The 27,831-nt window shown below is 43.5% G+C and overlaps 1 protein-coding gene across 7 annotated transcripts in view; it reads left to right on the forward strand.

The window, feature by feature from the left end:
- Positions 1-27,831, forward strand: part of PDS5B (PDS5 cohesin associated factor B) — a 644,248-nt gene that overhangs the window by 539,428 nt on the left and 76,989 nt on the right. For all 7 annotated transcript variants that reach the window (XM_029602667.1, XM_029602671.1, XM_029602673.1 and 4 more), the window contains 3 exons: positions 756-870; positions 18,251-18,383; positions 19,071-19,190. In XM_029602667.1, the coding sequence (XP_029458527.1) occupies positions 756-870; positions 18,251-18,383; positions 19,071-19,190 (368 nt within the window). The remainder of the gene's footprint in view (positions 1-755; positions 871-18,250; positions 18,384-19,070; positions 19,191-27,831) is intronic.

The following is a 27,831-nucleotide window of genomic DNA, read 5'->3' on the forward strand; positions in this document are numbered from 1 at the left end:
CTGAGAGACAGGGAAGTGAAAAGAGCTGCACCAGAAAGGGGGAGGGAAAAATGGGAGCAGACAGTTGAAGGGAAGGCTAGTGTGTGAGGCAAGAAGCATAACATATATAGTGAATGCATTTGTTTTTTGGCTAGTAAATCCTGGAGGAATTTTTAAAACCTTGAAATACAAGCTGTTAACTCCATCCCCTTGCCCCTGCCACTATATGGGTAAAAAATGAACTTGGAGTAATGAAAGAATAACTTCCATTCATGGTGGTGTCATCCTTGTAATTCTTGGCTGTTGCAGTCATATGCCTTATCTGTCAGTTAGAGCAAATACTCCTAAGTAATGTTTATAGGGATGGAGAAATAGGATTTGATGAACATTCCTTATAGACTGGTTCACTAAAGTGGGGATCTGTATATCTGCAGCCATTATGTTATGTTCTTGAAAAAGAGTGTCTTGATAAATTAACAATATTGTATTTCTAAGATTGTGAGGTCTGATCAAATTGTGTACTATATGATTTTTATATTTCAAATGCAATTTTGAGGTCATTTTTATTAAATACTTTGCATCTACTGCATTGATGCAAGATTGTATCAGGAATTTATGCTAGATTATGAACAACCTTAAAAAGATTGGAAAACAGATTTAATTGTGGGGATGGGGGTGGGGGAGAAATGTAATGCTTTCTTATGAATTAAGTACTTTCTTATTCCTGGAATGGGTGCAAATTTCTAACCCCAGCTCTTCTTGTTCATTGTTTTCAGAAAAACTCTTATCACTTTTGCCAGAATATGTTGTTCCATATACAATCCATCTTCTGGCTCATGATCCTGATTATGTAAAAATCCAGGATATTGAACAACTTAAAGACATCAAAGAGTAAGAATGCCCCAGTAATTTTATTTCAGGACTGAATTAAATTTCAGAATATAGAAGTAGATAAATTCATGGTGGTACTTCTGTTCCTGCACTAAAAACTTTGAACTGTGGGTGCTAATTATTTCACTAACTAAATATTGCTTGTTCTAGGTGATAATTGTCTTAAAATAGATGTGCCTTCTAAATATTCTTTAAAAGAACAGCATACAAATGTATATCTTTTTGTACTTACTAAAATTATGGATCATTTTTCTGGTCTGTCCTAAAAATTTGGTACTGCCATACTTTTATCATCTATTTCCACCTAGTGCACCTACAGGACACCTACACATTTCTGGCATATCTATCCTGTTTAGTCAATTGGGAAAATCTGAAAAGTGCTGCAGTGATAGTATTTAGATTAGATCCTCCAAAAATATTCTTAAGCTTATTTTCTGCTGACATGTGAAACATAGTGGTGAAGGTACATAAGTAGAAAGTCACTCAAATATGATCAGAGTTAAACAAGAGCTACTGCTGTAAAGCTCATGTATGGTGATTTGATGGCATTTGATTTTGTGAAGTAATCGATCCTGCTCATTACCATCAATTTTCTTTAATCCACTTTCTTTTTTCTACTTTAGAAATCCATGTGACTTATTTTCTATAATTTGATATTGGAGAGTTGTCAGTGTTGTCATACCGTTTGCACTTTTTAATACCAAACTAGTTTGGAAAGGGGTCCCAATGCATTTTTTGTGAGCAGAACAGCACATGTGCTTTTCTGCTCTCTATCTGTGTATTAGTCCTGGGGGAATTCTGTGATACTGTGTAATGCAGAATTTCCACAGATTTCCCCCTTGGTGCAGATTTTCATATTTATCTCCTAGAATTCACTGCTTCCAGGCCTCACTGTCGCTCTGACTTCAAATGCAGGCAGGATCATAGAAACATAGAAACATAGAAATGACGGCAGAAGAAGACCGAATGGCCCATCCAGTCTGCCCAGCAAGCCTCACACATTTTTTCTCTCATTCTTATCTGTTACTCTTAGCTCCTTGTTCTATTCCCCTTCCACCCCCACCATTAATGTAGAGAGCAGTGATGGAGCTGCATGCAAGTGAAATATCTAGCTTGATTAGTTAGGGGTAGTAGGGGCAGTAACCGCCGCGGTAAGCAAGCTACACCCATGCTTATTTGTTTTACCTAGACTATGTTGTACAGCTCTTGTTGGTTTTTTTTTTCTTCTCCCCTGCTGTAGAAGCAGAGAGCCATGCTGGATATGCATTGAAAGTGAAGTATCAGGCACATTTGGTTTGGGGTAGTAACCGCCGTAACAAGCCAGCTACTCCTCGCTTTGTGATTGCGAATCCTTTTTTTCTTCACCCCTGTCGCGGCAATAATGGCTCTGCGAGCCTGCCGGAAGAGGAGGGGCTTTAAATATAGGACTCCATGATCCCAGAAGCATGGGCCAGGCTCGGGGGAGGCAGCATAGCACTGATAATTGCCAAGCTCCGCGAGCCTACCTGAAGAGTTGGGTCAGGGCCTTTGCGAACGCGGCACAACCAGGCAGCTTGAAGATTGCAGTCCACTGTTTGTGTCCCAGTCAGTGCATATTATTCCTGTACTGTGAGAAAGATGTAAATAAACAGCTGTAAAGTGAGGGGAAGAAGGAAGACGGAGGGGGAAGAGGGAGTTGGAATGGAGGAGGAGGAGGGGGGATTAAGGGAGGGGGGGAGGAGGGAGGGGGAAGTAGAGGGAAAGAGAGAGGGGGAAGAAGGTAGGAGCTGGCAGCAGGAATCACATTCAGCCAAATGTTATCTCCTACGGGGCCAGTTTCACAGCTCTTATCATAAGATCTGGCTCGGGGCAGCAAGAGATAGCATTTGGTTAAACATGACTCCTGCTACCACGCACGCTACAATCCAGCAGGCCACCATCGCAAAGTAGAGAGAGAGGACCCAGGAGCCGCCAGCGGACCTCATCCTGCTGGCAACTGAAGAAGAGGCCCAGGCCCTGGGAGAAGTGTATGTGTGAGCCCCATGTGTGTTGTGAACTGTTGTTTGTGGGTAGATTTTATTTATTTATTTTTTTATTTAGATTCTTTTTTATACCGATGTATAGCAGAATGCCTTCACTCCGGTTTACAGTGAAACAACTTCATACATAAAACGTTTTCATAACACACAAACATGTAAATAATAATTAACATCTCGGCAAAAGCAGAGTAGAACAGATTTAAAGAAAACGATTTATAAAATGGTCTTGCTGATATTTAACAGGAGGTGTTGGTTAATAGGGTAATTCATTTAGGAGTAATATTGTAGTGGCGTGTTAGAGCAATTTGTTCAAAGGTGGGCTGGTTAGGTAAAAAAAAAAAATACTATAAGGCGGATGGGTGGGAACCTGTGTGTTCAGTGTGTGTGTGTGTGAAATTGCATATTGTGGAGAGAGAGCAAGTGTATGATGATGAGATTGTAAGATTATGAGAGAGTCTAATTGATTCTCAAGTAAAGAAGGTAAAAATTTTCTGTGCAGTTTGATACTTTCTGTCAGAAGGAAATCACTAAGTTCTTGATTTACTAAGGGTTTTTCCCATAGAGACAAAATGGGAGAAAAGCCTTAATGAAACTGGCCCTAAGTGAGAAAAATGTGAAGGCTCTTTGTTTTCTGTACTATTATTTAAATGAAAGTACTGTATTGCACTGAAATGTAGGATGATGATTTGCAAACATATTGTTTTGACAAATCAGAATTTACAGAATGTGTGTGCAGAATTTTCAATTTATTGGTGCAGAGTCCCCCCAGGAGTGGTGTATATGCAGTTCCTGCATTCTGTGACAGTTTTAAGCACATGCAAATGGATTTAAGCATATTCCTTGATTGCCAACTGCAGGCTTGCATGCAGATGTTGCTAAAGCTTGCTCCAAATGGATGCACACACAAAGTGGCATGCTATACTCTCTGGATGGTATTCCTGTCTCTGCCTCATCCCTTAAGCCACTAACTGTCAGTAGATGAAAATGGCCACAGCAGCTTTGAGTCCTACATGAAATACCAAATCCTACTTTTCCTAGCATGCAGCAGATGGACTCAAAACAAGTGGGTATAGTGTGCTCGTGCTAGCAGTTGGAGACGGATCTGACGTCAGCACGGGTACTTATACCCCCGCAGGAAGTGCAGCAATTCAGTAATTTCCGTCTCCAAAGCAGTTTGGAGCTACCACACGCTCGCTGAGCGTTTTTCCAAATTCTAACTACTAAATTCTTAGCAGAAACCTACCTGAAGACGAGCCCCGCACTCCTGTGGTGATACCATTCGGTCACTCCCCCAGTTGAGTTTCCTGAAGTGATTTCCGTGGTCCCTCGGAGGTGAGTGCCTCGGTCCGGTGGCCGGTTCGTGGCAGGGACCTAGCCCCCGAGTGAGAAGGGCTCGGGCGCGGCTTGGCCCCCGAGCAAGACGAGTTCGGGCACGGCCTAGAGGCAGCCTCGGTCCCGGCGTGGACTTGGCCCCCGAGCGAGACGAGTTCGGGCGCAGCCTAGAGGCAGCGGGTGCACCTCCTCGAGCGCGGCGGTGACGGTAATCACCCTCTCCCCCCGCAGCCGGAGACCGCCCGGGTCGCAGCCGGGAAGCGCCGAAGACAAGGTAAGGCGTACATCTTTACTTGTTGGTCTCCGAGGAACCGAGGAGTAGCAGAGTCTGCCTACGTGGCAGCCCGCCACAGAGGTCGCCATTTGCCTGTTTTGGTTTGCAATACGCACACGTTGATAGGCGCATATTAGTAGTCGCCATTTGCTAAGCGCATACTGTTAGGCGCCCGCTGCTATGCACATAGGCGCCAGTTGCTAAACGTACATTGAGAAGCACGTTGATAGGCATGCATTGATAGGTGCACGTTGATACGCACAAGTTGCTAGGCGCTCGTTGATACGCACAAGTTGCTAAGCGCAAGTCGATAGGCGCACGTTTCTACGCGCACTTGATAGGCACACATTGATACGCGCACGTGGATAAGCGCCCGTTCATAGGCACGCTGGGAAGGACAAAACCACGGCAGACTTCCTCAGCAGAGAAAGCCTAAATCCAGGGGAATGGCAGCTGTCGCCCACAGCTTTCTAGATGATTGTGGATCGGTGGGGGACGCCGGGCATGGACCTACTAGCAGACAGGTCCAACGCTCAAGTACCCAGATATTTCAGCCGCAGGCGGGATCCGCTATCCCAGGGGATCGATGCCCTGGTACAGCCATGGCCGCAGGGGATCCTGCTATATGCCTTTCCTCCATGGCCCATGCTGGGCGCCATCGTACACAAGATTCAGCGGCACAGAGGCCTGGTTCTTCTAGTGGCCCCGGACTGGCCAAGAAGACCCTGGTACGCAGACATGAGAAGATTGCTGGCAGGGACTCCTTTTCCCCTGCCCCCACACAGGGACCTGCTGCGGCAAGGTCCCATCCTCCACGAGGATCCAGCTCAATTCTCTCTTACGGTCTGGCCATTGAGAGGGCTAGATTGAAGAAAAGAGGATACTCTGAGCCGGTAATAGATACACTCCTCCGAGCACGCAAGTTCTCCACATCACTGACATATATCAGGATCTGGAGAGTATTTGAAGCCTTTTGCGAAACTCACAGCACCAATCCACATGCCGCGAAGATCCCTATCATTTTGGATTTCCTACAAGATGGACTTCAGAAGGGTCTGTCCCTCAATTCCATCAAGGTCCAAGTAGCAGCACTATCCTGCTACGGTCCCCGGAGTGACGGCAACAGCATCGCCACACACCCAGATGTTTCACGTTTCCTGAAAAGAGTTAAACACATTCGCCCGCCACTGAAGTGGCCAGTACTCCTGTGGAACCTCAACCTAGTTTTGGAATTTCTAGTGGGACACGCCTTCAGACCCCTTCGAGGCCTGTCCCTCCGTTTGTTAACCTTGAAGATGGTATTCCTGCTGGCTGTACGCTCAGCACGCCGCATCTCAGAGCTACAAGCACTGTCCTGCCGTGATCCATTTCTCAAAATCACTCCAGAGGCTATCCATCTTCGCACGGTTCCTTCCTTCTTACCCAAAGTGGTCTCACACTTCCACCTCAACCAAACCATATCCTTGCCTACCACGGAAGGTTTGAAGAAGTCGGAAGAAGGTCGAATACTATGCCATCTCGACATCGGCAGGCTACTGTCCAGATACCTGGAAATGTCAGAAGCAGTACGAAAGACGGACCACCTGTTCGTCCTTCACAGCGGGAAGAAGCAAGGGGAAGCGGCCTCACGGGCAACCATCGCCCGCTGGATCAAAGAAGTTATCATGGCAGCCTACGTAGAAGCAGGGAAACCACCGCCTCTATGGGTCAAGGCTCACTCTACCATAGCGCAAGCAGCCTCTTGGGCAGAAACTAGGATGCTGTCGCCTGCAGAGATATGTAGAGCGGCGACGTGGTCCTCCCTCCATACCTTCTCCAGATTCTATCGTCTGGACGTCCAGGCCAGGGAGGACACAGCATTTGCGAGGGCAATCCTGAACGGACCTCGGGCAGCCTCCCGCCCAGTCCGGGAGTAGCTTTTGTACATCCCACTTGTTTTGAGTCCATCTGCTACACGCTAGGAAATGTTGAGATTACTTACCTTATAATCTCCTTTTCCTTAGTGTATGCAGATGGACTCAGCATCCCGCGCGGCTGCCGGTATACATGGGGATTCACCGACTCACGGTAAGCCATGTTTTTCTTATAATAGGCCATCCACCCTGCCGGGTGTCGACGCCTTCCGGTTGAGAACACTGGCGGTCTCCAGCTACTATCAATCGGTCAGGGTAATCCTGTTCATTTAATCGATCGGTCAGCTACAGCTTTTGCAAGGAAGATTACTGAATTGCTGCACTTCCTGCGGGGGTATATGTACCCGTGCTGACGTCGGATCCGTCTCCAACTGCTAGCACGAGCACACTATACCCACTTGTTTTGAGTCCATCTGCTACACTAAGGAAAAGGAGATTATCAGGTAAGTAATCTCAACATTACACAACAACATACTCTAATCAGTTTGCCCCCACTGGGGGCATCTTGAATTTTTCTAACTTATCCCTGAACTAAACTAGCAAGGCAGTTGCCCAGCAGCATCATGCTCCGTGAATTTGCGACTAAGGGTTTGCAATAACAGCAGCTCTGTAGCATATCAATAATATATTTTAAAGACAGAGAGGTGAACTGGAGGATGATTTGGGTGATGGTGAGATTTCTGCCAAAGAGGACAAATAGTCCTTGGTGATCTCTGTCCTGGAAGGAGGAATTGCCATCCTGAATTGTCTAGGCCTTAGAAGCCTTGAACATCTCTGAGGACAAGGAAGAAGAGTGAATCTGCAAGAGCTGGGAAAGCTATAGGTAAGCTTTGCCTACTTTTGGTGGAGGAGGAGGAGTTGAAAGCTTCTCAGGTGGATGTGCTGATTTGCACAGTCACAGAAATGCCCATTATACTTATTGGACTCAAGAAAAGAGTGTAGCAGATGGACTCAAAACAAGTGGGTATAGTGTGCTCGTGCTAGCAGTTGGAGACGGATCCGACGTCAGCACGGGTACATATACCCCCGCAGGAAGTGCAGCAATTCAGTAATCTTCCTTGCAAAAGCTGTAGCTGACCGATCGATTAAATGAACAGGATTACCCTGACCGATTGATAGTAGCTGGAGACCGCCAGTGTTCTCAACCGGAAGGCGTCGACACCCGGCAGTGTTTTATTATGCACTTGTCCAAATAACAGAGCACAAAGTGTGTTAGAATAAGTTAGGGTCTTCATCAAAGTATATACAATTAGAGCATACATCTGGGTAATGACTGAGATGTGGCACAATAAGTGATAGCACAGGAAGAAAGGAATGCAAGAATCAAGTATTTAAACATGTAGGAGTTATTTTGCTTCACTGTTGCTCCATGTAGATATCAGCATAGGAAAAAAGGAACAGATGAATCCAGTTTTCAGTATTTTAAGCGCCTAGGAAGTGTTTTGTTATATATACTTGTGGCCACAGTTCTTTCTTTGGAGAGGAGGGCTATGTTAAAGATTTTGGAGTGAAGGCCACTTTGAAAAACAAGTTTTTCTTTAGCTTCTGAAGATTAGCAGATATGGGGCTAGTCTGATCAGTGGTAAGAAGTTCCTTAGGGTTCAAAGTGGTCCTGAAAATGTTCTCTTTTCTAGTCCTGGTGAAGAGCAGGTCCTTGGGTGTCAGCATGACAGGGCAGTCTTGTATGACACATGAAATGAGTGGGAAAGTATATATGGGGTGAGGTGACAGCTGAGCTGGAGTGGTGCACATTCTTTGAGAGCCTTAAAGGCCAGTGCCAGGATTTTGAGCTTGACTCAAGGAGAGTATTTGTAACGAGTCGAAATATTTAAGGATAGGAATGACTCAAATTTACTTGTATTTTTGAGTCATTCACATTGATGATTTTATCTGGTTCTGGACCCACTAGGGCCAGTAGCTGTATATTTTGTTATTTAATACACTTCTAGTCAGCATTTCGCAAGAATAATGTATGCGGCGGATTACCGATCACAACATATCAGTAGTAGGTGATGTCATAGTTCCTGATGAGTTTCCCTAGGAAAGCCATATAGATATCAAATGTTAATGATATAGATCCCTGTTGAACTTTGCAGGAGAGAGCATGGGGTAAAATGATGATCCCAGTGAGCCAGTATGGGAGTGATCTTGGAGGAAAGATTGGAACCAGGCTAGTAATGGGGCTGTAAGCCCCAAGTCTCCTAGCAAATGATTAGGACTTCATATTCATTGGTGTCAAATGCCACAGAGAGGTAAAGAAAAACCTCAAGAACTTCTTGCACTTGGTCCATACATAGTCTGATTTAATCTACCAAGTTTACAACTACCATCTCAGTATTTAAGAAAGGCTTGAATGGGTCCAGGGCATTTGTGAGCCACAGAAAATCAGTGTAATTATACATCTTTTTTCCATGATCTTTCCTAGAAGTGGCAAGTTAGAGGCTGGTTGGTAGTTGCTCAGCCTCTTTGAGTCCAAATTGACTTTCTTTAAAGTTGGCCTGATTATTGCTCTTTTTAAACTGTCTGGTAAGTAACCCTCAGCTAATTATGCTTTTACAATAGCCTCGAGACTTGTTTGTCTATCTAGGAGAAGCAGGAGTCTTCACTACATAATGTAATTTTAAGGTTGGATCAGAGAGTATTGATATCTTTCCTTGCAGTGTATGAAATGCAGTGAAATTGTAAGAGCGAGTGATTTGGTGGGCTGGTAGTAGATCCTTTCCCAGTACAGAGTCCAGTTTTGTCTGTATGTGGCGATCTTACTTGAGAAAGTTTGCTAGCTTGTTATATAGTATGACTGGATGCTATGGGAGAGGCATGGGAGGCCATGGCTTCTACTAAATTATTTACTGTCTGAAATAATTTGGGTCGGTCTTTTGCTTGGTCAATTGTTTTTGAGAAATAGTAGTTTTTTGCCTCTATGGTTTGTGGTTAGATGTCTACAGTCATTCTGATCAGACCATACTGCTGATTTCCTCCATTTGTGTTCTAGCCTTCTGATTTGTTTGTTTTAGTTTTTGGGTAAATCAATGTATAGGATTAGATAAGTCTACTAACTAATGATGGCTTATATGGTCACTTGGCGTCGGGTATTAAGCTTTTCTGATATACATTTACATGAGCTCTTGGATTCTTCTCCTCTTTGATGACCAGACCAGCACTATAGATCATGTCCAGTGAAAATACCATTACACACCTGAATAAAAAAACTTGTATACTGAGTTGCAATGAATTGAACATTGTTGTGCCCAATGGGATCCTCAAGGACTCCAGATACAAAAGGAACTGAGATGACATTGCAAAGATATATTGTTGGAATAATATTTTAAATAAATGTCCTCTGATGATTTTAAGTATTGAACAAGCCCATACTGTTGGTTTCAGTTAAAAAAAAAATAAATAAATAAAATTAGATGAACTCATTGATAGTCTTCAATTTCAGTTCACTGTTGAACTTCATGTTAAACTGGCTTGAATCTAAGATACAGATGAGCAGTTTTAACGATAAGCTATGGAAGATCAAGTATAGCAAATTCTTTTGAGATGAATCAGTCTACAAACAGGGCAATGTCTATTCAAGGGCAGCATCAATAATTTCCCGTTTACATAAACATGAAGTGATGTTTGAGGGGTTGTCTGATGGTTCATCCAAAGATGAGACTAGTAAATCTTTTTGATTAGAATACTCCTCTCAGATTGTCTGGGTTCAAAGTCATCCCAGGGAGGATATCAGCTATGTATTGAAGCGGCAAATGTCCAGTCACCAGATCCCAGTCTCTAAGGGATCTGCCATCATAAACCTCTCTGATTGAGGGATTATCATTTGTTCTTATTAACACTTGATCCATTCCAATTTGAAGTAAGCTTATAGACATGTATTTGAATTTTAGTGTGTTTTTACCTGCACTTACTCCTCAGGGTAGTGTATCAGCTGGATCATCAGTGATTGTGCACCTGCCTTGGACATCAACATGAACTACCATATTTTTCACACTATAAGACGCACCTGACCATAAGATGCACCTAGGATTTAGAGGAGGAAAATAAAAAAATATATATATATATCCTGAACCCCACTTCCCCCCCACCTCTCCCTCAGCGATTAGCCCGGTTCGGGCATTAAAATAATAAAAAAAAAAGCTCACCGCTTCGCCACAAACCGGCTCCGTTTTCGGGCGAGGGACAGGCGCGCGGCACAGCATGCCATACTGACTTGTCAATCACTGTATGCCATTATTCACACCCGCTTCCCACCTGGTCTGTGACGCTACATTCACTCCATAAGGCACACAGACATTTTCCTCCCATTTTTGGGGGAAAAAAGTGCGTCTTATGGAACGAAAAATACGGTAAGTAGTTTATCCAAGGACAAGCAGGATGCTAGTCCTCACATATGGGTGACATCGGTAATGGAGCCCTATACGGAAAAACTTCTGTCAAAGTTTCTATGTAACTTTTGACTGGCACCCAGAGTGCCCACTGAGCATGCCCAGCATGCCATGATATTCCTGGCCACAGGGGTCTCCCTTCAGTCTTCTTTTTTCCGCGGAGCCGTTGGTCTCGCGGTTAAATTGGAGTCCTGTGGTGAAATTTCACTACAATTTAAAACTTTTAGAAAAAGTTAGAAAAACTTCCCACTGCAAGGGTCTCCCTTCCTTACCATCACGGTAAGTTTTTCTTCTTCATTTTCGTCTGTTCCATACCGTTTTTTCGCGCCATAGTCGTCGATGGCTGTCCGACTAAAATGGCCTCGGGTTTTAAGAAATGCCCGAATTGTACTAGAAATATGTCCATAACGGACCCGCACCAGGAATGTGTGCTCTGCCTCGGCGAAAAACAGGACGTCAGGTCCTGTAATTTGTGCGCCGAGATGACATCGAAGGGACATCGACTCCGGATGGAGAAGATGGAGCACCTTTTCAAGATTCAATTGCTCCCAACAGCATCGACGTCCGCCCAGTCCTCTCCCTCTGGGTCGATACTTCAGGTAATCCTTAAAAAACGACTTCCAGGTGAGGCCGGAGATGCTTCTACTCCCTCCCCCTCGCCATCGTCCAAGGCGTCCACATCGGGCAGTGAGAAGTCGAAGGAAAAGCATCGACATCGACGCCCGCACGCCATCGAGCTGGTGCCCGCCATGTCATCGATGGAATCGGCCTCCTCCGCTAAGAAGGCTCGGCTGAGCGCGGAGTCTCCGAGGCCTACGATTCCAGGGCGATCCCCACCGATACCGGTGCAGGGTACCGTACCTCCTCAGCGTTCTGAGGAGGTACCGGCATCGCCATCACCGCCTCCCCCCATAGCTGCTCTGATTCCATCAGCTATGCGGGCGGAACTTGATGGATATATCCGTCAAGCGGTTTGACAAGCACTCATCGATACGATGCTATCACAGCCATCGGCACCGACTTTGCCATCGCCATCGGAGCCGGTACCGTCGATGCCGATGTCACCATCGATTCCGCCACCGATGCCATCGGTACCGCTTTCGATTCCGGCGTCGATTCCATCGATGACTCAGTCGATGCCGGCCTCAGAGGTATCTTTTTTCCACCCTCTGATGCAGAAACTGGATACTTTAATCAATGCCATGTCCAGGAAGCCGCAAGACATCGACGAAGAACCCATTCCAGGACCTTTAGGAGTTCCTAGGCCTCACCAGCCAGAGTCTCCTCCATTCCCAACAATTCCAAAAGCTCCACCATCGATGCCTACAAGGCCATCGTCAGTGTTCCACCCAAGGGATACGGGCACAGATACTCACACAGATATCTCTTCAGAGGAAGATATGCTTTCTGAACCATCACCTCTCGAGGACCGTGGAAAGTTTCCTCCGGAAGACTTATCATTTTCCAACTTTATAAAGGACATGGCGGAGACTATCCCTTTCCAACTACAGTCTGAGATAGATTCCAGACAAAGAACACTGGAGGTTCTACAATTCGTAGATCCTCCAAAGGAGATTTTGGCTGTGCCAGTGCATGAAGTACTACAGGAACTCATGTACCGAATGTGGGAACATCCTGGATCACTTGCTTCGGTCAACAAGAGATCAGATGCGACTTAACCTGGTTCAACCAATTCCTGGATTCCAAAAGGCTCAGCTACCTCACCAATCGGTGGTAGTTGATTCCGCTCAGAAAAAAGCTAAAAGAGTGAAAACTCACTCCTCCACGCCACCAGGAAAGGATAATAGATTCCTTGATAACTTAGGAAGTAAGGTATTTCAGGGATCTATGTTGGTATCTCGAATTGCAGTTTATCAACTCTTCATGAACCAGTACCAATGTAATCTCTGGAAGCAGGTCCAGGAGCTTACCCAGACACTCCCTGATCAGTACCAGGAAGCCTTTTTCCAACTGGTGTATAAAGGCCTAGAAGCAGGCAAGCATGAGGTTAGGGCAACTTATGACAGCTTTGAAACGGCATCTCGTCTGTCAGCTTCAGGTATTACAGCTCGTCGATGGGCCTGGCTCAAGGCATCAGATTTGAGGCCAGAGGTACAAGAGAGACTGGCCGACCTTCCTTGTCTTGGAGACAATCTTTTTGGGGACAAGGTGAAAGAAGCAGTCGCCACGTTAAAAGAGCATACAGAAACTCTAAAGCAGCTCTCTTTAATACCTCAGGAGTCTCAACCCCCTTCCAGGAGACTTCCCAGACGGGATACAAGGCGACCATATTACCGCTGACGACGCTACTATCCTCCAACCAGCCTTGCAAGACCATCTCGCCCAGCTCAGCGTCCCCAGTCTAGGCAAAGACCTTCCAGGCCTCAACCCCCTCCTCAGACTGCATCAACATCGGGATTTTGAAAAATACTCAGAGAGCAGAACCGTCAATCCACTCCCACACCTACCAGTAGGAGGTCGCATAGCTTTTTTTCATCACGCCTGGACCTCCATAACTACAGACAAATGGGTACTTTCTATTGCAGCTCACGGGTACCGATTGGATTTTCTCACTGTACCAAAAGACACTCCACCAATCTCCTCTTGGACAGTGAACCACCACTCTAAACTTCTAAAAACAGAATTATCCACCCTTCTGAGAGCCAGGGCCATAGAACCAGTTCCCGGGCCTCAGCAGGGCAGAGGATTCTACTCCCGCTATTTCCTCATTCCAAAGAAAACAGGAGGCCTACATCCTATTCTAGACCTCAGTAATCTCAACAAATTTCTCAAAGAAAAATTCCGGATGGTATCATTAGGCACCATGCTACCTCTTCTTCAAAAAGGGGATTGGCTCTGCTCTCTAGATCTTCAAGACGCCTACGCTCACATTCCCATCTTTCCTCCTCATCGCCAATACTTGCGATTTCTGGTCAAAGGACAACATTTTCAATATCGAGTGCTCCCATTCGGCCTAGCCTCAGCACCTCGAGTATTCACAAAGTGTCTGGCGGTGACGGTGGCACACCTCCACAAACAAAAGGTGCATGTATTCCCTTATCTGGACGATTGGCTCATCCGGAGTCAGACAAAAGAAGGAGCTCTCAATTCCCTCAAGCTCACAGTCAACTTGCTTCACTCCTTGGGGTTTCTCATAAATTATCAGAAATCCCATTTCACACCATCTCACCTTCTACAATTCATCGGTGCAGATTTAAACACCATCATAGCAAAAGTATTTCTTCCAAGAGACCGTGCCCATACACTCATTCTCCTGGCACACTCTCTCCGAACTCAATCTCGAGTCACAGCTCATCAGTGCCTCACCCTCCTCGGTCACATGGCCTCCACAGTTCACGTCACTCCCATGGCCAGATTGACCATGCGACTAATGCAATGGACACTCAAAACACAATGGATTCAAGCCATTCAACCGTTGTCCTCTCAAATTCAAATAACTCAAGAACTGTGTTCTTCCCTCCTTTGGTGGACATCAATGAACAATTTGCTCAAAGGGCTACCTTTCCAGCAACCAGTTCCACAAGTAACACTAACTACAGATGCGTCCACTTTAGGTTGGGGAGCGCACATTGGTCATCTAAAGACCCAGGGGACGTGGACAAAGACCAAAGCCTCTTTTTAGATAAATTTCCTAGAGCTTCGAGCTATTCGTTATGCGCTGCGTGCGTTCAAGGACTGCCTTTCACACAAGACAGTTCTGATCCAAACAGACAACACAGTAGCCATGTGGTACATCAACAAGCAAGGGGGGAACAGGTTCCTACCTCCTTTGCCAAGAAGCAGCACAAATTTGGGACTGGGCCATAGCGCATTCCATTCTTCTACAGGCCACTTACCTAGCAGGCATCCACAACGTAATAGCCAATCGCCTCAGTCGTCAGTTCCAACCACACGAGTGGTCCTTGGATCCAACAATAGCAACCAAGATCTTTCAACGCTGGGGTCAACCAACAATAGATCTCTTTGCATCTCATCTGAACTAAAAAGTGAACAATTACTGCTCCCTGCTACAGCAGGAGAACAGCCTACCAAAGGACGCCTTTGCTCGCCATTGGAACTCAGGCCTACTATACGCGTATCCACCGATACCGCTCATAACCAAGACTCTAGTGAAACTGAAACAAGACAAAGGGACCATGATACTCATAGCCCCATACTGGCCTCGACAAGTATGATTTCCCACACTGCTAGACCTCTCAGTCAGGAATCCCATTCGCCTGGGAGTAGCTCCCAATCTCATAACTCAGGAACAGGGTCGGTTGCACCATCCCAACCTTCAATCCCTATCCCTGACAGCATGGATGTTGAAAGCTTGATTTTACAACCACTCAACCTCCCAACCACTATATCTCAAGTGCTTATAGCGTTACGTAAACCTTCACATGAAAGAATTATTCCTACAAATGGAAACTGTTTACTTTGTGGTGCACTCAGAAATCTATTGATCCTTTCACTTGCCCCACTACCTCACTACTAGATTACCTATACCATCTTTCAGACTCTGTTCTTCAGACTTCATCTGTAAGAGTACATTTGAGTGCAATCTCAGCTTACCATAACAAGCTGGGAGACGCACCTATCTCTACACAGCCTCTCGTCAGTAGATTTATGAAAGGTTTAACTCAACTTAAACCTCCTTTTCATCCCCCAAGCATACAATGGGACCTAAACGTAATATTAACCAGGCTCATGCGTTCTCCATTTGAACCCATAGACACCTGTGACCTAAAATTTCTTACATGGAAAACTGTCTTCCTCATAGCCATTACATCAGCTAGAAGAATCAGTGAACTACAAGCACTTGTCACATACGAACCTTTTACAAAGTTCCTACATGACAGAGTGGTTCTCCGTACTCATCCCAAATTCCTTCCTAAGGTAGTCACGGAATTCCACTTGAACCAATCCATAGTTTTACCAACATTCTTTCCAAGGCCTCCTTCCCACCAGGGAGAAAGAGCCTTACATACCTTGAACTGTAAGCGTGCACTATCTTTCTACTTAAACCGCACTGCAGTCCAAAGGAAATCCAATCAACTTTTTGTATCTTATGATCCAAACAAACCAGGTAAAGCAGTGGATAAACATACTTTGTCAAACTGGATAGCAGATTGCATACAGTTTTGTTATGAGAAAGCAGACCTTACTCTTCAAGGTTGAGTAAAAGCACATTCAGTCAGAGCAATGTCAACCTCAGTAGCACACCTTCACTCTGTACCTATTCTTGACATTTGTAAGATGGCAATATGGAGTTCTCTTCATACCTTTGCAGCTCACTACTGTTTAGACAAAGAAGGTAGACAAGATTCAGCCTATGGACAATCTGTCTTAAAGAACTTGTTTCCAACTTAATCCCAACTTCTACTACATCCAACCTGCTGTGATTTTCGGCTGACTCATTTACAACAACAATACTTCACCTTTGTTTTCACTACAAAATGACTCAGCCTCTAGCTTGCTAATCACCCATATGTGAGGACTAGCATCCTGCTTGTCCTGGGATAAAGCAAAATTGCTTACCTTGTAATAGGTGTTATCCCAGGACAGCAGGATGTAGTCCTCACGAAACCCACCCGCCTCCCCGCGGAGTTGGGTACGATACGTTTTATTTTATTTTTTGGCTAACGCTAATTGCTACAAAACAGACTGAAGGGAGACCCCTGTGGCCAGGAATATCATGGCATGCTGGGCATGCTCAGTGGGCACTCTGGGTGCCAGTCAAAAGTTTCATAGAAACTTTGACAGAAGTTTTTCCGTATAGGGCTCCATTACCGATGTCACCCATATGTGAGGACTACATCCTGCTGTCCTGGGATAACACCTATTACAAGGTAAGCAATTTTGCTTTTTGGCCAAAGGTGTAAACTATGAACATAGCAGTCTTTGACAACTGAATGTGTGTTACTTGCTGAGAAAAAACAAAGACCGTGGAATTAATGGACTCTTTAACATTTGCTGGTATATGATTATAAATTGTGCCTACAGGTACTGGCTGATTTTCACTGTTTTTTATAATATCAGAAGGACCGTGATTAATATTGACCTCCATCTTGGCCTTTTTTGTGAGACACACAGAGGCCATAACATTTATCGCTGCTTTGAAATGTGCATTCCAGGAGTACACTAATGAGGTGGTAGTAGATATGAGCTGTAGTTTGCAGTAAGGATTCTGGATTCAGGTTCATAGTCTGATTATTTTGTGGTTTTAGTGTGCTTCGATTTCTTAGAAGGGAGTGGTGGTAGTTCAGGCAGAATCCTATGATGATCTGTTCATGAGAGTGGAATGATCTGTTTGTCAATAGATAATTCTTGGAGCAGAGATTATGGGATGAGTACCAACTGGAGTGCGTGGCTTACTTCATGAGTCGGATTGTTGTTGACTAATTTAGTCGATCTTAGAGCCTGTGCAGAGTCTGGCTTTTGGTCATTCACATGGATATTGAAATTTTCTAGGCTTATGTCCTGAAGTGCTCTACTGTTATCTCTAATATTGCAACCAGAAGATCTTGGAGAGTTCCATCTGTGCCAGGTGGTAGATGATAAACTAGAAAGATTCCTTATTTAGGATGGTCCTCAGCCTTCATGAATATGGATTCTATCCCTTTAAGCTCCTGAGTGGGTTCTCGAGGTAAAAGGGCTCTTTGAAAATTGTCCATCCTAAAAGCGCCTAAAAATATTTGTAATTTCCCTTTGAGAATTGGTGAAAAGCGTATGGGTAAAAATACCTGTGGACTTTATACTAAAAGGTACAGTTGTGAAAATTGCCCCCATACATTTAAATTTATTTATTTATTTATAGGTTTTTATATACCGATAGCCGTTTGCACATCGTATCGGTTTACAGATAACTAAAACTTTTTGACAGTGTCATTATGCAGAACTTTTGGCACTGCCATTACATAGAACAGTAAACTCTGCATACAAGAGATAAACATCAACAAACAGTAACTGGGTAACTATTTACAGGGAATATTTGTTTTATAGATTTCTTTATTTGTATATCTATGTAGAAGTTTCAGAAATCATTTCACAGTGTCTCATGAATGTGTTGTCTGTGATTTTGTTGGGGATAGACTACACAGTAAAGAAATACATAAAATGTAATAATTTAAAGAAGTCATGTTTTATTGACTGAAGGTAATCTCTGTAATGAATGGGATAAAAGATAAAAAAAAAAAAATACCATCTTCAAACAAAAGACAAGAATGATATCTATAATGAAAAGCAGGTTGTAATTTATATGCATGTGACTTCAAGAAGCCGGGTGTCTTGTTGGATACCCAGGAAATAATTTAATTTCCTCTATCCCAAAGAACTAATCAGGAGGTAAATTTTATGATAGAAAAGCTGTGTAGTTTCAAAACTATTTGGTGCAGCCTTTTTCCATACTAAGTTTAATGGGAAAATCTCAGTTTACTTTTTTTTTCCCCCTAGGTGTCTTTGGTTTATACTAGAAATCTTGATGTCTAAAAATGAAAATAACAGCCATGCATTTATCAGAAAAATGGTGGAAAACATCAAACAAACGAAAGATGGCCAGGCGCCTGATGATCCCAAAATGAATGAGGCATGTATATATTCTGTTTATTTCTTTACAATTAAATAACATAACTTTGAGACAAAGATTAGATATTTGCTTAATTTTTTCAGATGTTTCTGATAAGGGGTGGGAAATGAGAAGGTTCAGTTTCATGTTTTGAGGTGATTCATTAGATAAACTTCCATGAAATTTTCAAATTTTGGGTGTGAAGTGTCCATGCAGGAAGGAAAAGGCTCTCATCTTGAACTGATAATAGTACTCTGGATGACTAATCCTTTCATGTCCTCTGTAGTATTATGTCTGTTGTTTAGCAGAACTGAGCACAAGTGGTGATGAATCACAACAGGTTATTTAAATAAGTCCTTTGAAATCAGGACCCTGCTCTTTATGTAGACTTATCATCATTTCCAGTTTTCTGGTTCCTCTTGCTTATTAAACATTGGTATTTTTGCATTTTAAGGACAGCTTCCACCAAATGCTTCCTTCACAATAGTGTAAATATAACTAATTATCTTTGGTGGGAAAAGTTATGTGGTATTCATGCTGCCAAACTATTGAAATTTCTTAGACTTATAGTCCTGCATTGCTATTTCCATTTTGAATATAACAACTTTGCTATTATGTAACAAGTCAGGCCATGGCTCTTCAACTATTAGGTCATTTTACTTACAGTTGGACTGAATTGTGTATAAATGCTTGTTTCATGTCTTGTAGAAACTCTACACGGTGTGTGACATAGCAATGAATATTATTATGTCAAAGAGTACAACCTATAGTTTGGAATCTCCTAAAGATCCTGTGCTTCCAGCTCGTTTTTTCACTCAACCTGATAAGGTATGTATGTAAATGAGATTGATGTAGATTGCTTGCAGCCAACTGGAATGCTCATAGATAGTGGTTTTACATTGATAAATGCAAAGCATTGGGTACACAGCCTGAACATTCTTGCTTTAAACCAGTTAGAAATAGAGGACTGATGCAAGGTTTTGTTACTGATTGTGGGAATGCTTACCAAGTTTCTCCAAGGACAAGCAGGAACACAGTCCTAACATGGGTGACATCAGATAGAGCCCAGCATGGGAAACTTATGTAGGTTTCTAGAACTTTGACTGTGCCTCGTTGAGCATGGTCTGGCATGCATTATGCCACATGTCCATGCGGAGTCCACTTCAGACTTTTCGTTTCTCTGAAGCCTCCTGTTTCACAGTCGGGTGAGAACCTCACTTTGCCAACTTTTTGGCCTACTTTTTCAAATTTCTACTTCTTCGTGAATTTTTTTTTTTTTTTACTGTCTTGTGCAGTCAGCACGGGCCCCCCCCCGCCCCCCCCCCCCAGTTTTCCCATTATTGTCTTAGATAGGCTTTTTGATATTTATTGGTAAGTTTGTTTCGTTGTTAATACTCTGAGGTGCAAAGTGCTCTGTGCTCATCGGCCATTGATGACCGTTGCCATCGATTTCAATCTCATATCCCTATTATTTCACATGTCCACTTCGAGTTTTAAGTGGTGCCCCAGGTGTGAGAGGACCATATCTATCTGACCCCCATGATAAATGTGTCCTCTGCCTTGGAGCATCGCACGATGTCCAGGGTTGCAGCAAGTACTCCAGGATGACCCTGAATGGGAGTAAGATCTGGCTTGCCAAAATGGAGTGCTGCTTCAAGCCAGAGAAGATCAATCCATCAGCATCGAGGGATCTCAGAGCCGCACCAATGGACACCGTGCTATCAACATCGGCAGGGCCGTCTGTTCCATCAAGGTCGACATCTTTGTTTGACCTTTGATGTTTTTGAGACAGCATCGAGGGTCTCTGAAGCAGGAATTGGCATGTACAGGCTCGCCTGGTTACGGGCCTCGCATCTCAGACCAGAGATGCAGGGGCAACTCGCTGAAGTGCCGTGTATGGGAGAGAATCTCTTCAGAGATAAGGTCAAGGATGCAGTGGCCCAAATCCGAGACCACCATGTGACCCTTCAGCAGTTCACCAGCACTCCAGACTCTCCCTCCTCATCTAGGAGGTCATCAAGATCTGGGCCAAGAAAGTCCTTCTTCTGTCCAAGGAAGTACTATCCTCCTCCTCTTGTTCATGTCAGTCTCATCAAGGTTCTTGTAGCCATTCCAGGTAAGACATAGCCCCAAAGCCTCAACCAGCACCTCGGTCAACTCCAGGGTCAGAGTTTTGACTGGATTGTAGGGAGCATAACCCAGCATTGAGAGGAGAGAATCACCTTGCTTTTGGCTGGAAAGAATCAGTAAGTACTGCTTGGTGAAATTTTTAAAACTTAAAATTAGTGGGGAGAAGTAAATTATTGGGGTATATTATTTAGTGTGTTTGTGTGTTTTTGTTTTAAATAGGTAGTAAGAAAGGCAGTCAACAAACAGAAGTTTGTGTTTGTATTTCCCCCCACCCACCCCTAGTTCATCCTTTAATTTATAGGCAGGTGTCACTTTCACACTTAAAAGTTTTTTGTTTTTTTTTTTTTTAAATCAGCCTTTTAACTTAAACTTAGAAATTCCCCACACCTTATCAAGAGTTGATCATTCCCTTGTAGGTCACTACCAGATATATAGTGAATACACTAATCCATTTAAAGGGCCCTAATTGTATGCAATCCTATACCCATAGCAACCTAAAACTTAACTAGCAACTGAACAAATTTAAGATGAAGGTAGCAGTCCAGCAGCAAGAGGGGGGCATCCCAGTCTTTTGCATCGAGTGTCACATGTATGATTTTTTTTTTACCCACCAGTGAGAAATTGTACATGTGCATCTGATACAAAGAGCTCCTGTCTCTCAGAGAATGAGTTTGATCTCTGGAGGCTAAAATGGCAGACCTGGAGGAGCTGAGGCAGACAGAAATATATAGATGAGACCTTCAGGGACATCATAACCAAGCCCCAACTCCAGACTGGCAGCCCTGGTGCTGCATTGGAGGAGGCAGGTCTTATGATCGGAGAGCATCAACCTGGTGCAGCAGGAAATGATCCTGTAGCAAGGACCTGCTCTCTAGGTGGTGCATTGTCCTCTCTCAGCAAGGATGTATCTCCCAGAGCAACTGCCAAGGAGGGCAGGGTAAGATCAGCCGTCATAGTTGGTGATTCGATAGTTAGGAATGTACACAGCTGGGCGGCTGGTGGGTGTGAGGATTGTCTGGTAACATGCCTATCTGGTGCGAAGGTGGCATAAGAACATAAGAAATTGCCATGCTGGGTCAGACCAAGGGTCCATCAAGCCCAGCATCCTGTTTCCAACAGAGGCCAAACCAGGCCACAAGAACCTGGCAATTACCCAAACACCTAGAAGATCCCATGCTACTGATGCAATTAATAGCAGTGACTATTCCCTAAGTAAACTTGATTAATAGCAGTTAATGGACTTCTCTTCCAAGAACTTATCCAAACCTTTTTTGAACCCAGCTACACTAACTGCACTAACCACATCCTCTGGCAACAAATTCCAGAGATTTATTGTGCGTTGAGTGAAAAAGAATTTTCTCTGATTAGTCTTAAATGTGCTACTTGCTAACTTCATGGAATGCCCCCTAGTCCTTCTATTATTCGAAAGTGTAAATAACCGAGTCACATCTACTCGTTCAAGACCTCTCATGATCTTAAAGACCTCTATGATATCCCCCCTCAGCCGTCTCTTCTCCAAGCTGAACAGCCCTAACCTCTTCAGCCTTTCCTCATAGGGGAGCTGTTCCATCCCCTTTATCATTTTGGTTGCCCTTCTCTGTACCTTCTCCATTGCAACTATATCTTTTTTGAGATACGGCGACCAGAATTGTACACAGTATTCAAGGTGTGGTCTCACCATGGAGCGATATAGAGGCATTATGACATTTTCCGTTTTATTAACCATTCCCTTCCTAATAATTCCTAACATTTTATTTGCTTTTTTGACTGCTGCAGCACACTGAGCTGACGATTTCAATGTATTATCTACTATGACGCCTAGATCTCTTTCTTGGGTGGTAGCTCCTAATATGGAACCTAACATCGTGTAACTACAGCTAGGGTTATTTTTCCCTATATGCAACACCTTGCACTTGTCCACATTAAATTTCATCTGCCATTTGGATGCCCAATCTTCCAGTCTTGCAAGGTCCTCCTGTAATGTATCACAGTCTGCTTGTGATTTAACTACTCTGAATAATTTTGTATCATCACTTATCACCTGGATAGGATTTTAGACAGTGCTGGGGGAGGTTAAGGGTACATGTGGGCACCTACAACATAGGAAAATGTGGGAGGGAGGTTCTGGAAGCCAAATTTGGGCTCTTTGGTAGAAAGCTGAAACCCAGAACTTCCAGGGTAGCATGCTTCCTGTTCCATGCGCAGGTCCCCATAAGCAGGCAGAGCTTCGGACTCTCAAATGCGTAGAAGAGACGATGGTGCAAGGAAGAGGGATACAAAAGAGGGATTTTGTAAGGAACTGGGGAACCTTTTGCGGAAGGGGGAGTTTTTTCCGAAGGGATGGGCTCCACCTTAACCAAGGTAGAACCAGGCTGCTGGCGCTAACCTTTAAAAAGGAGATAGGGCAGCGTTTAAGTTAGATCAAAGGGGAAAGCCAGCAGTCGCTCAGCAGCGCATAGTTTGGAGGGAGGTATCTTCAAAGAATACTAATGAAACATTAGAGTTAGGGCATCCCAACAGAGAGGTTCCAATAATAAGAAAAGTAGTCCAAGTGCCTATAATTAAAAACTCACATGAGCTAAAAGATTCCAATTTATCCCTGTCAACTGAAAAGCAGAATATAAATACAAACAAAAAACACCCTTCGAAATATTTGTATGCTAATGGCAGAAGTCTAAGAAGTAAGATGGGAGAATTAGACTGTATAGCAGTGAATGATGCTATAGACTTAATTGGGAACTCAGAGACATGGGGGAAAGAAGATAACCAATAGGTTAGTGCTATACCAGGGTACAACTTATATCGCAGTGACAGAGAGTAGCATCTTTGTGGCAGGGTGTAGCTTTGTCCTGGATGGCATAGAGTCCAACAGGGCAAAGAACCTGCATAAGACTAAATACACAGTCAAATCTTTATGGGCAGAAACCCCTTGTGTGTTGGGGAAGAGAATAGTGATAGGAGTAGACTACCATCCACCTGGCCAAAATGGTGAGATGTACAGTGAAATGCTAAGAGAAATTAGGGAAACTAACCAAACTGGTACTGCAGTAATAATGGGAGATTTCAGTTACTCAATTTTTTGTTTTTTTGGTGTTACAAATTTCTTTGCCTTCTTAAACTTAACATTTACACATATATCATTTGTGAATTTGGGACCTTCATAACATCCACGGTGCTACTTGTGTTTCGCACCTGTGTGGGTCCTTTTTAATCATAGGTCCATTAGTCCAATTCTTGCACAGACGTTTTTAACTTTTTTGCATTTTTCTTAAAACTCAAGGAATCGTACTTCCCTTTAATCTTTGTCGGAGTCAGAGGTCCGATGCGCGTGTTTCGCGAGCTGCTGCTTCAGAGACGTCTCATACTGACTCGCTCTGCCCGGCGCACATCTGGATACTTCACAGGGTGCTGCTGCGGGAGAATCTTTAGGTACTTTGTAGTGATTTTATAGCGGTCCCTCAGGGTATTTCGGACCTGTCACCGCATGCTGAGACAGAAAATGGTGACACCGTGGGTGTTATGAAGGTCCCAAATTCACAAATGATGTGTATGTAAATGTTAAGTTTAAGAAGGCAAAGAAATTTGTAGCACCAAAAAAACAAAAAATAGAGATACGTTTTTTCTTGATGTTACTCTGATCGTTGTTCAGTGGATAAAAAGACACGTTTTTTTTAATAGATTTCAGTTACTCCAATTTTGACTGGGTAAGTGAAACATCAGGGCATGCTGGAGAGATAAATTTCATGGATGGGATAAAAGATAGTTTTATGGAACAACTGGTACAGAAACCAACGAGAGAGGGAGCAATTTTAGATCTAATTCTTAGTAGAAAGCAGGATTTGGTGAGAGAGGTAACTGTGGGTGGGGCCGCTTGGCAAAAGTGATTATAATATGATCAAATTTGAATTAATGACTGGAAGGGGGACAGTAAGTAAATCCTCGGCTCTAGCGCTAAACTTTCAAAAGGGAAACTAATAAAATGAGAAAAATAGTTTAAAAAAAAAAAAAAGGAAAGTGCAGCTACAAAGGTAAAATGTATGCAACAGGCATGGACATTGTTTAAAAAAAATAAAAATTCCATCCTAGAAGTACAGACCAGATGTATTCCACGCATTAAGAAAGGTGGAAGGAAGGCAAAACAGTTACCGGCATGGTTAAAAGGTGAGGTGAAAGAGGCTATTTTAGCCAAAAGATCTTCATTCAAAAATTGGAAGAAGGATTCATCAGAAGAAAATAGGATAAAGCATTGGCAAGTTAAATGTAAGACAGGCTAAGAGGGAATTTGAAAAGAAGTTGGCCATAGAGGCAAAAACTCACAATAAAAACTTTAAAAAATATATTCAAAGCAGAAAGCCTATGAGGGAGTCAGTTGGATCACTGGATGATCATGGGGTTAAAGGGGAACCTAGAGAAGATAAAGGCCATCATAGAAAGATTAAACGATTTCTTTGCTCCGGTGTTTACTGAAGATGATATTGGAGAGATACCCGTTCCGGAGAAAGTTTTTATGGGTAATGATTCAGATCAACTGAACCAAAGCACAGTGAACCTGGAAGATGTGGTAGGCCTGATTGACAAACTAAAGAGTAGTAAATCACCTTGTCCGGATGGTATACACACCAGGGTTCTGAAATAACTAAAAAATGAAATTTCAGACCTATTCCAATTAATTTGTAACCTATCATTAAAATCATCTGATCTACCTAAAGATTGGAAGATGACCAATGTAACCTCTATATTTAAAAAGGAATCCAGGGGTGATCCAGGAAACTATAGACCGATGAGCCTGACTTCAGTGCTGGAAAAAATCATGGAAACTGTTTTATAAAGAATAAAATCACAAAACATTTAGATAGTCATGGTTTGATGGGACACAGCCAACATGGATTTACCCAAGGGAAGTCTTGGCTCACAAAGCTCGTACATTTTTTTGAAGGGGTGAATAAACATGTGGACAAAGCTGAAACCAGTAGATTTGGATTTTCAGAAGGCATTTGACAAAGTCCCGCATGAGAGGCTTCTAAGAAAACTAAAAAGTAATGGGATAGGAGGCGATGTCTTTTTGTGGATTGCAAGTTGGTTAAAAGACAGGAAACGGAGAGTAGGATTAAATGGTCAGTTTTCAGTGAGGAAAAGGGTAAACAGTGGAGTGCCTCAGGGATCTGTTCTTGGACCAGTACTTTTTAATATATTTATAAATGAGCTGGAAAGGAGTACGATAAGTGAGGTGATCGAATTTGCAGATGACACTAAATTATGCAGAGTAGTTAAATCTCAAGCGGGTTGTGATGAATTGCAGGTGGGCCTTGCGAGACTGGAAGATTGGGCTTCCAAATGGAAGATGAAATTTAACGTGAACAAGTGCAAAGTGGTGCATATAGGGAAAAATAACCCTTGCTGTAGTTACACAATGTTAGGCTCTACCTTAGGACTTATCACCCGGGAAAGAGATCTAGATGTGATAAAGGACAATACATTGAAATTTTCAGCTCAGTGTGTTGTGGCGATCAAGAAAGCAAACAGAATGTTAGGAATTATTAGGAAGGGAATGGCAAATAAAACAGAGGATGTCATAATGCCTCTGTATCGCTCCATGGTGAGATCGCACCTTGAATACTGTGTGCAATTCTGGTCACTGCATCTCAAAAATGATATAGCTGCACTGGAGAAAGTGATAAGGACCATGGAATGGCTGCCCTATGAGGAAAGGCTAAAGAAGTTAGGGCTGTTCAGTTTGGAGAAGAGATAACTGAGGGGGGAATATGATAGAAGTCTATAAAATCATGAAAGGACTTGAACAAGTTAATGTAAATCATTTATTTATTCTCTCAGATAGTAGAAGGACCATGGGGCACTCTATGAAGTTAGCAAGTAGCTCATTTAAAACAAATAGAAGAAAATTCTTTTTCACTCAACCCATAGTTTAAGTTCTGGAATTCATTGCCAGAGGATGTGGTTAAAGCAGTTAATGTAACTGGGTTTAAAAAAGGTTTGGATAAGTTCCTAGAGGAAAAATCCATAAACTGCTATTACGGTAATTAGTAAACAGTAGTAGCTGAGGATTTATCTAATGTTTAGGTACTTGCCGAATACTGGTGACTTGGATTGGCCACTGTTGGAAATAGGATACTGCACTTGATGGACCCTTGGTCTGACTCAGTATGGCATATCTTAGATTCTTATGTTTTTATTCCCAAGGCGATGGATCTTCCAGTCGGGGGAAGGCTATAGTTTTTTGTGAACTGGTGGCTCAGTGTAACCTCATACCAGTGGGTTCTGGGGCCCAATAGCACATTAGGAGGTACTAGTACCGGAGCTCTCATCCCCCTTAATAGCCAGAGAGGTCGAATCTGTTCCCACAGGACAAAGAGGGTTGGGGATTTTACTCCTAGTATTTTCCGATCCAAAGAAAACAGGGGGGACTCCATCCCATCCTAGACCTCAGGGCCTTGAACAAATTCATCAAAAAAGAAAAGTTCAAGATGGTTTCCCTTGGCACCTTGATCCCATTCTTACAACAATGGGACTGGCTCTGCTCCCTGATTCTGAAAGGCACATACAGATATCGAGATCTTCCCAAGTAACCAGAAGTATCTCCAATTTATAGTGAGAAAACAGCATTTCTAGTATCATGTGCTGCCATTTGGGCTTGCGTCAGCCCCAGATATCTTTCTTAAAATGCCAGACCATAGTTGTGGCATACCTTCGCACACAGGGAGTTTGTTTTTCCTTATCTGGATGATTGGCTGGTCAGGAGCACCTCGGGTTGGGGCTGAAGAGTCCATGCTCTTGACTATCCACATGCTGGAAACACTAGGGTTCGTTATCAATGACCCCAAGTCCCATCTCGGCCTGTCACTTCAGTTGGACTTTATTGGAGCCCTGCTAGACACGACTCAGGCCAAGGCCTTTTCTTCCTCAACAAAAGGCCATCAACCTGATGGTTTGTGGCAGGGATTCAACAGAGCCAACATGCGTCAGCTTGGCACAATGTGAAACTTTTGGGGTATATAGCTGTGACAGTTCATGTCACACCCTTGGCATATTTGCATGTGCGAAAGGCCCAGCGGACCCTGAGGTCGCTGTGGCATCAAGTCACGCAGGACCTCCAGGATCGCATCAAAATCATTTTGTCTTTCTAGAACATTTTGTCCTGGTGGTGAGTAATTTCAAACCTGGAACGTGGAATCACCTTTCAAAGTGCTTCTTCCCAAATTGTCCTGAGCACAGTTGTGTCCACCCTGGATTAAAGAGATGTAGATGGGCTCAGCACTCAGTTTCTATGGTCCACCCAGGAACGTCTTTATCGAATCAATTTCCTGGAGCTCCGGGCGATCAT

Source organism: Rhinatrema bivittatum, chromosome 5, assembly GCF_901001135.1.
Source record: "Rhinatrema bivittatum chromosome 5, aRhiBiv1.1, whole genome shotgun sequence".
Taxonomy (NCBI): domain Eukaryota; kingdom Metazoa; phylum Chordata; class Amphibia; order Gymnophiona; family Rhinatrematidae; genus Rhinatrema; species Rhinatrema bivittatum.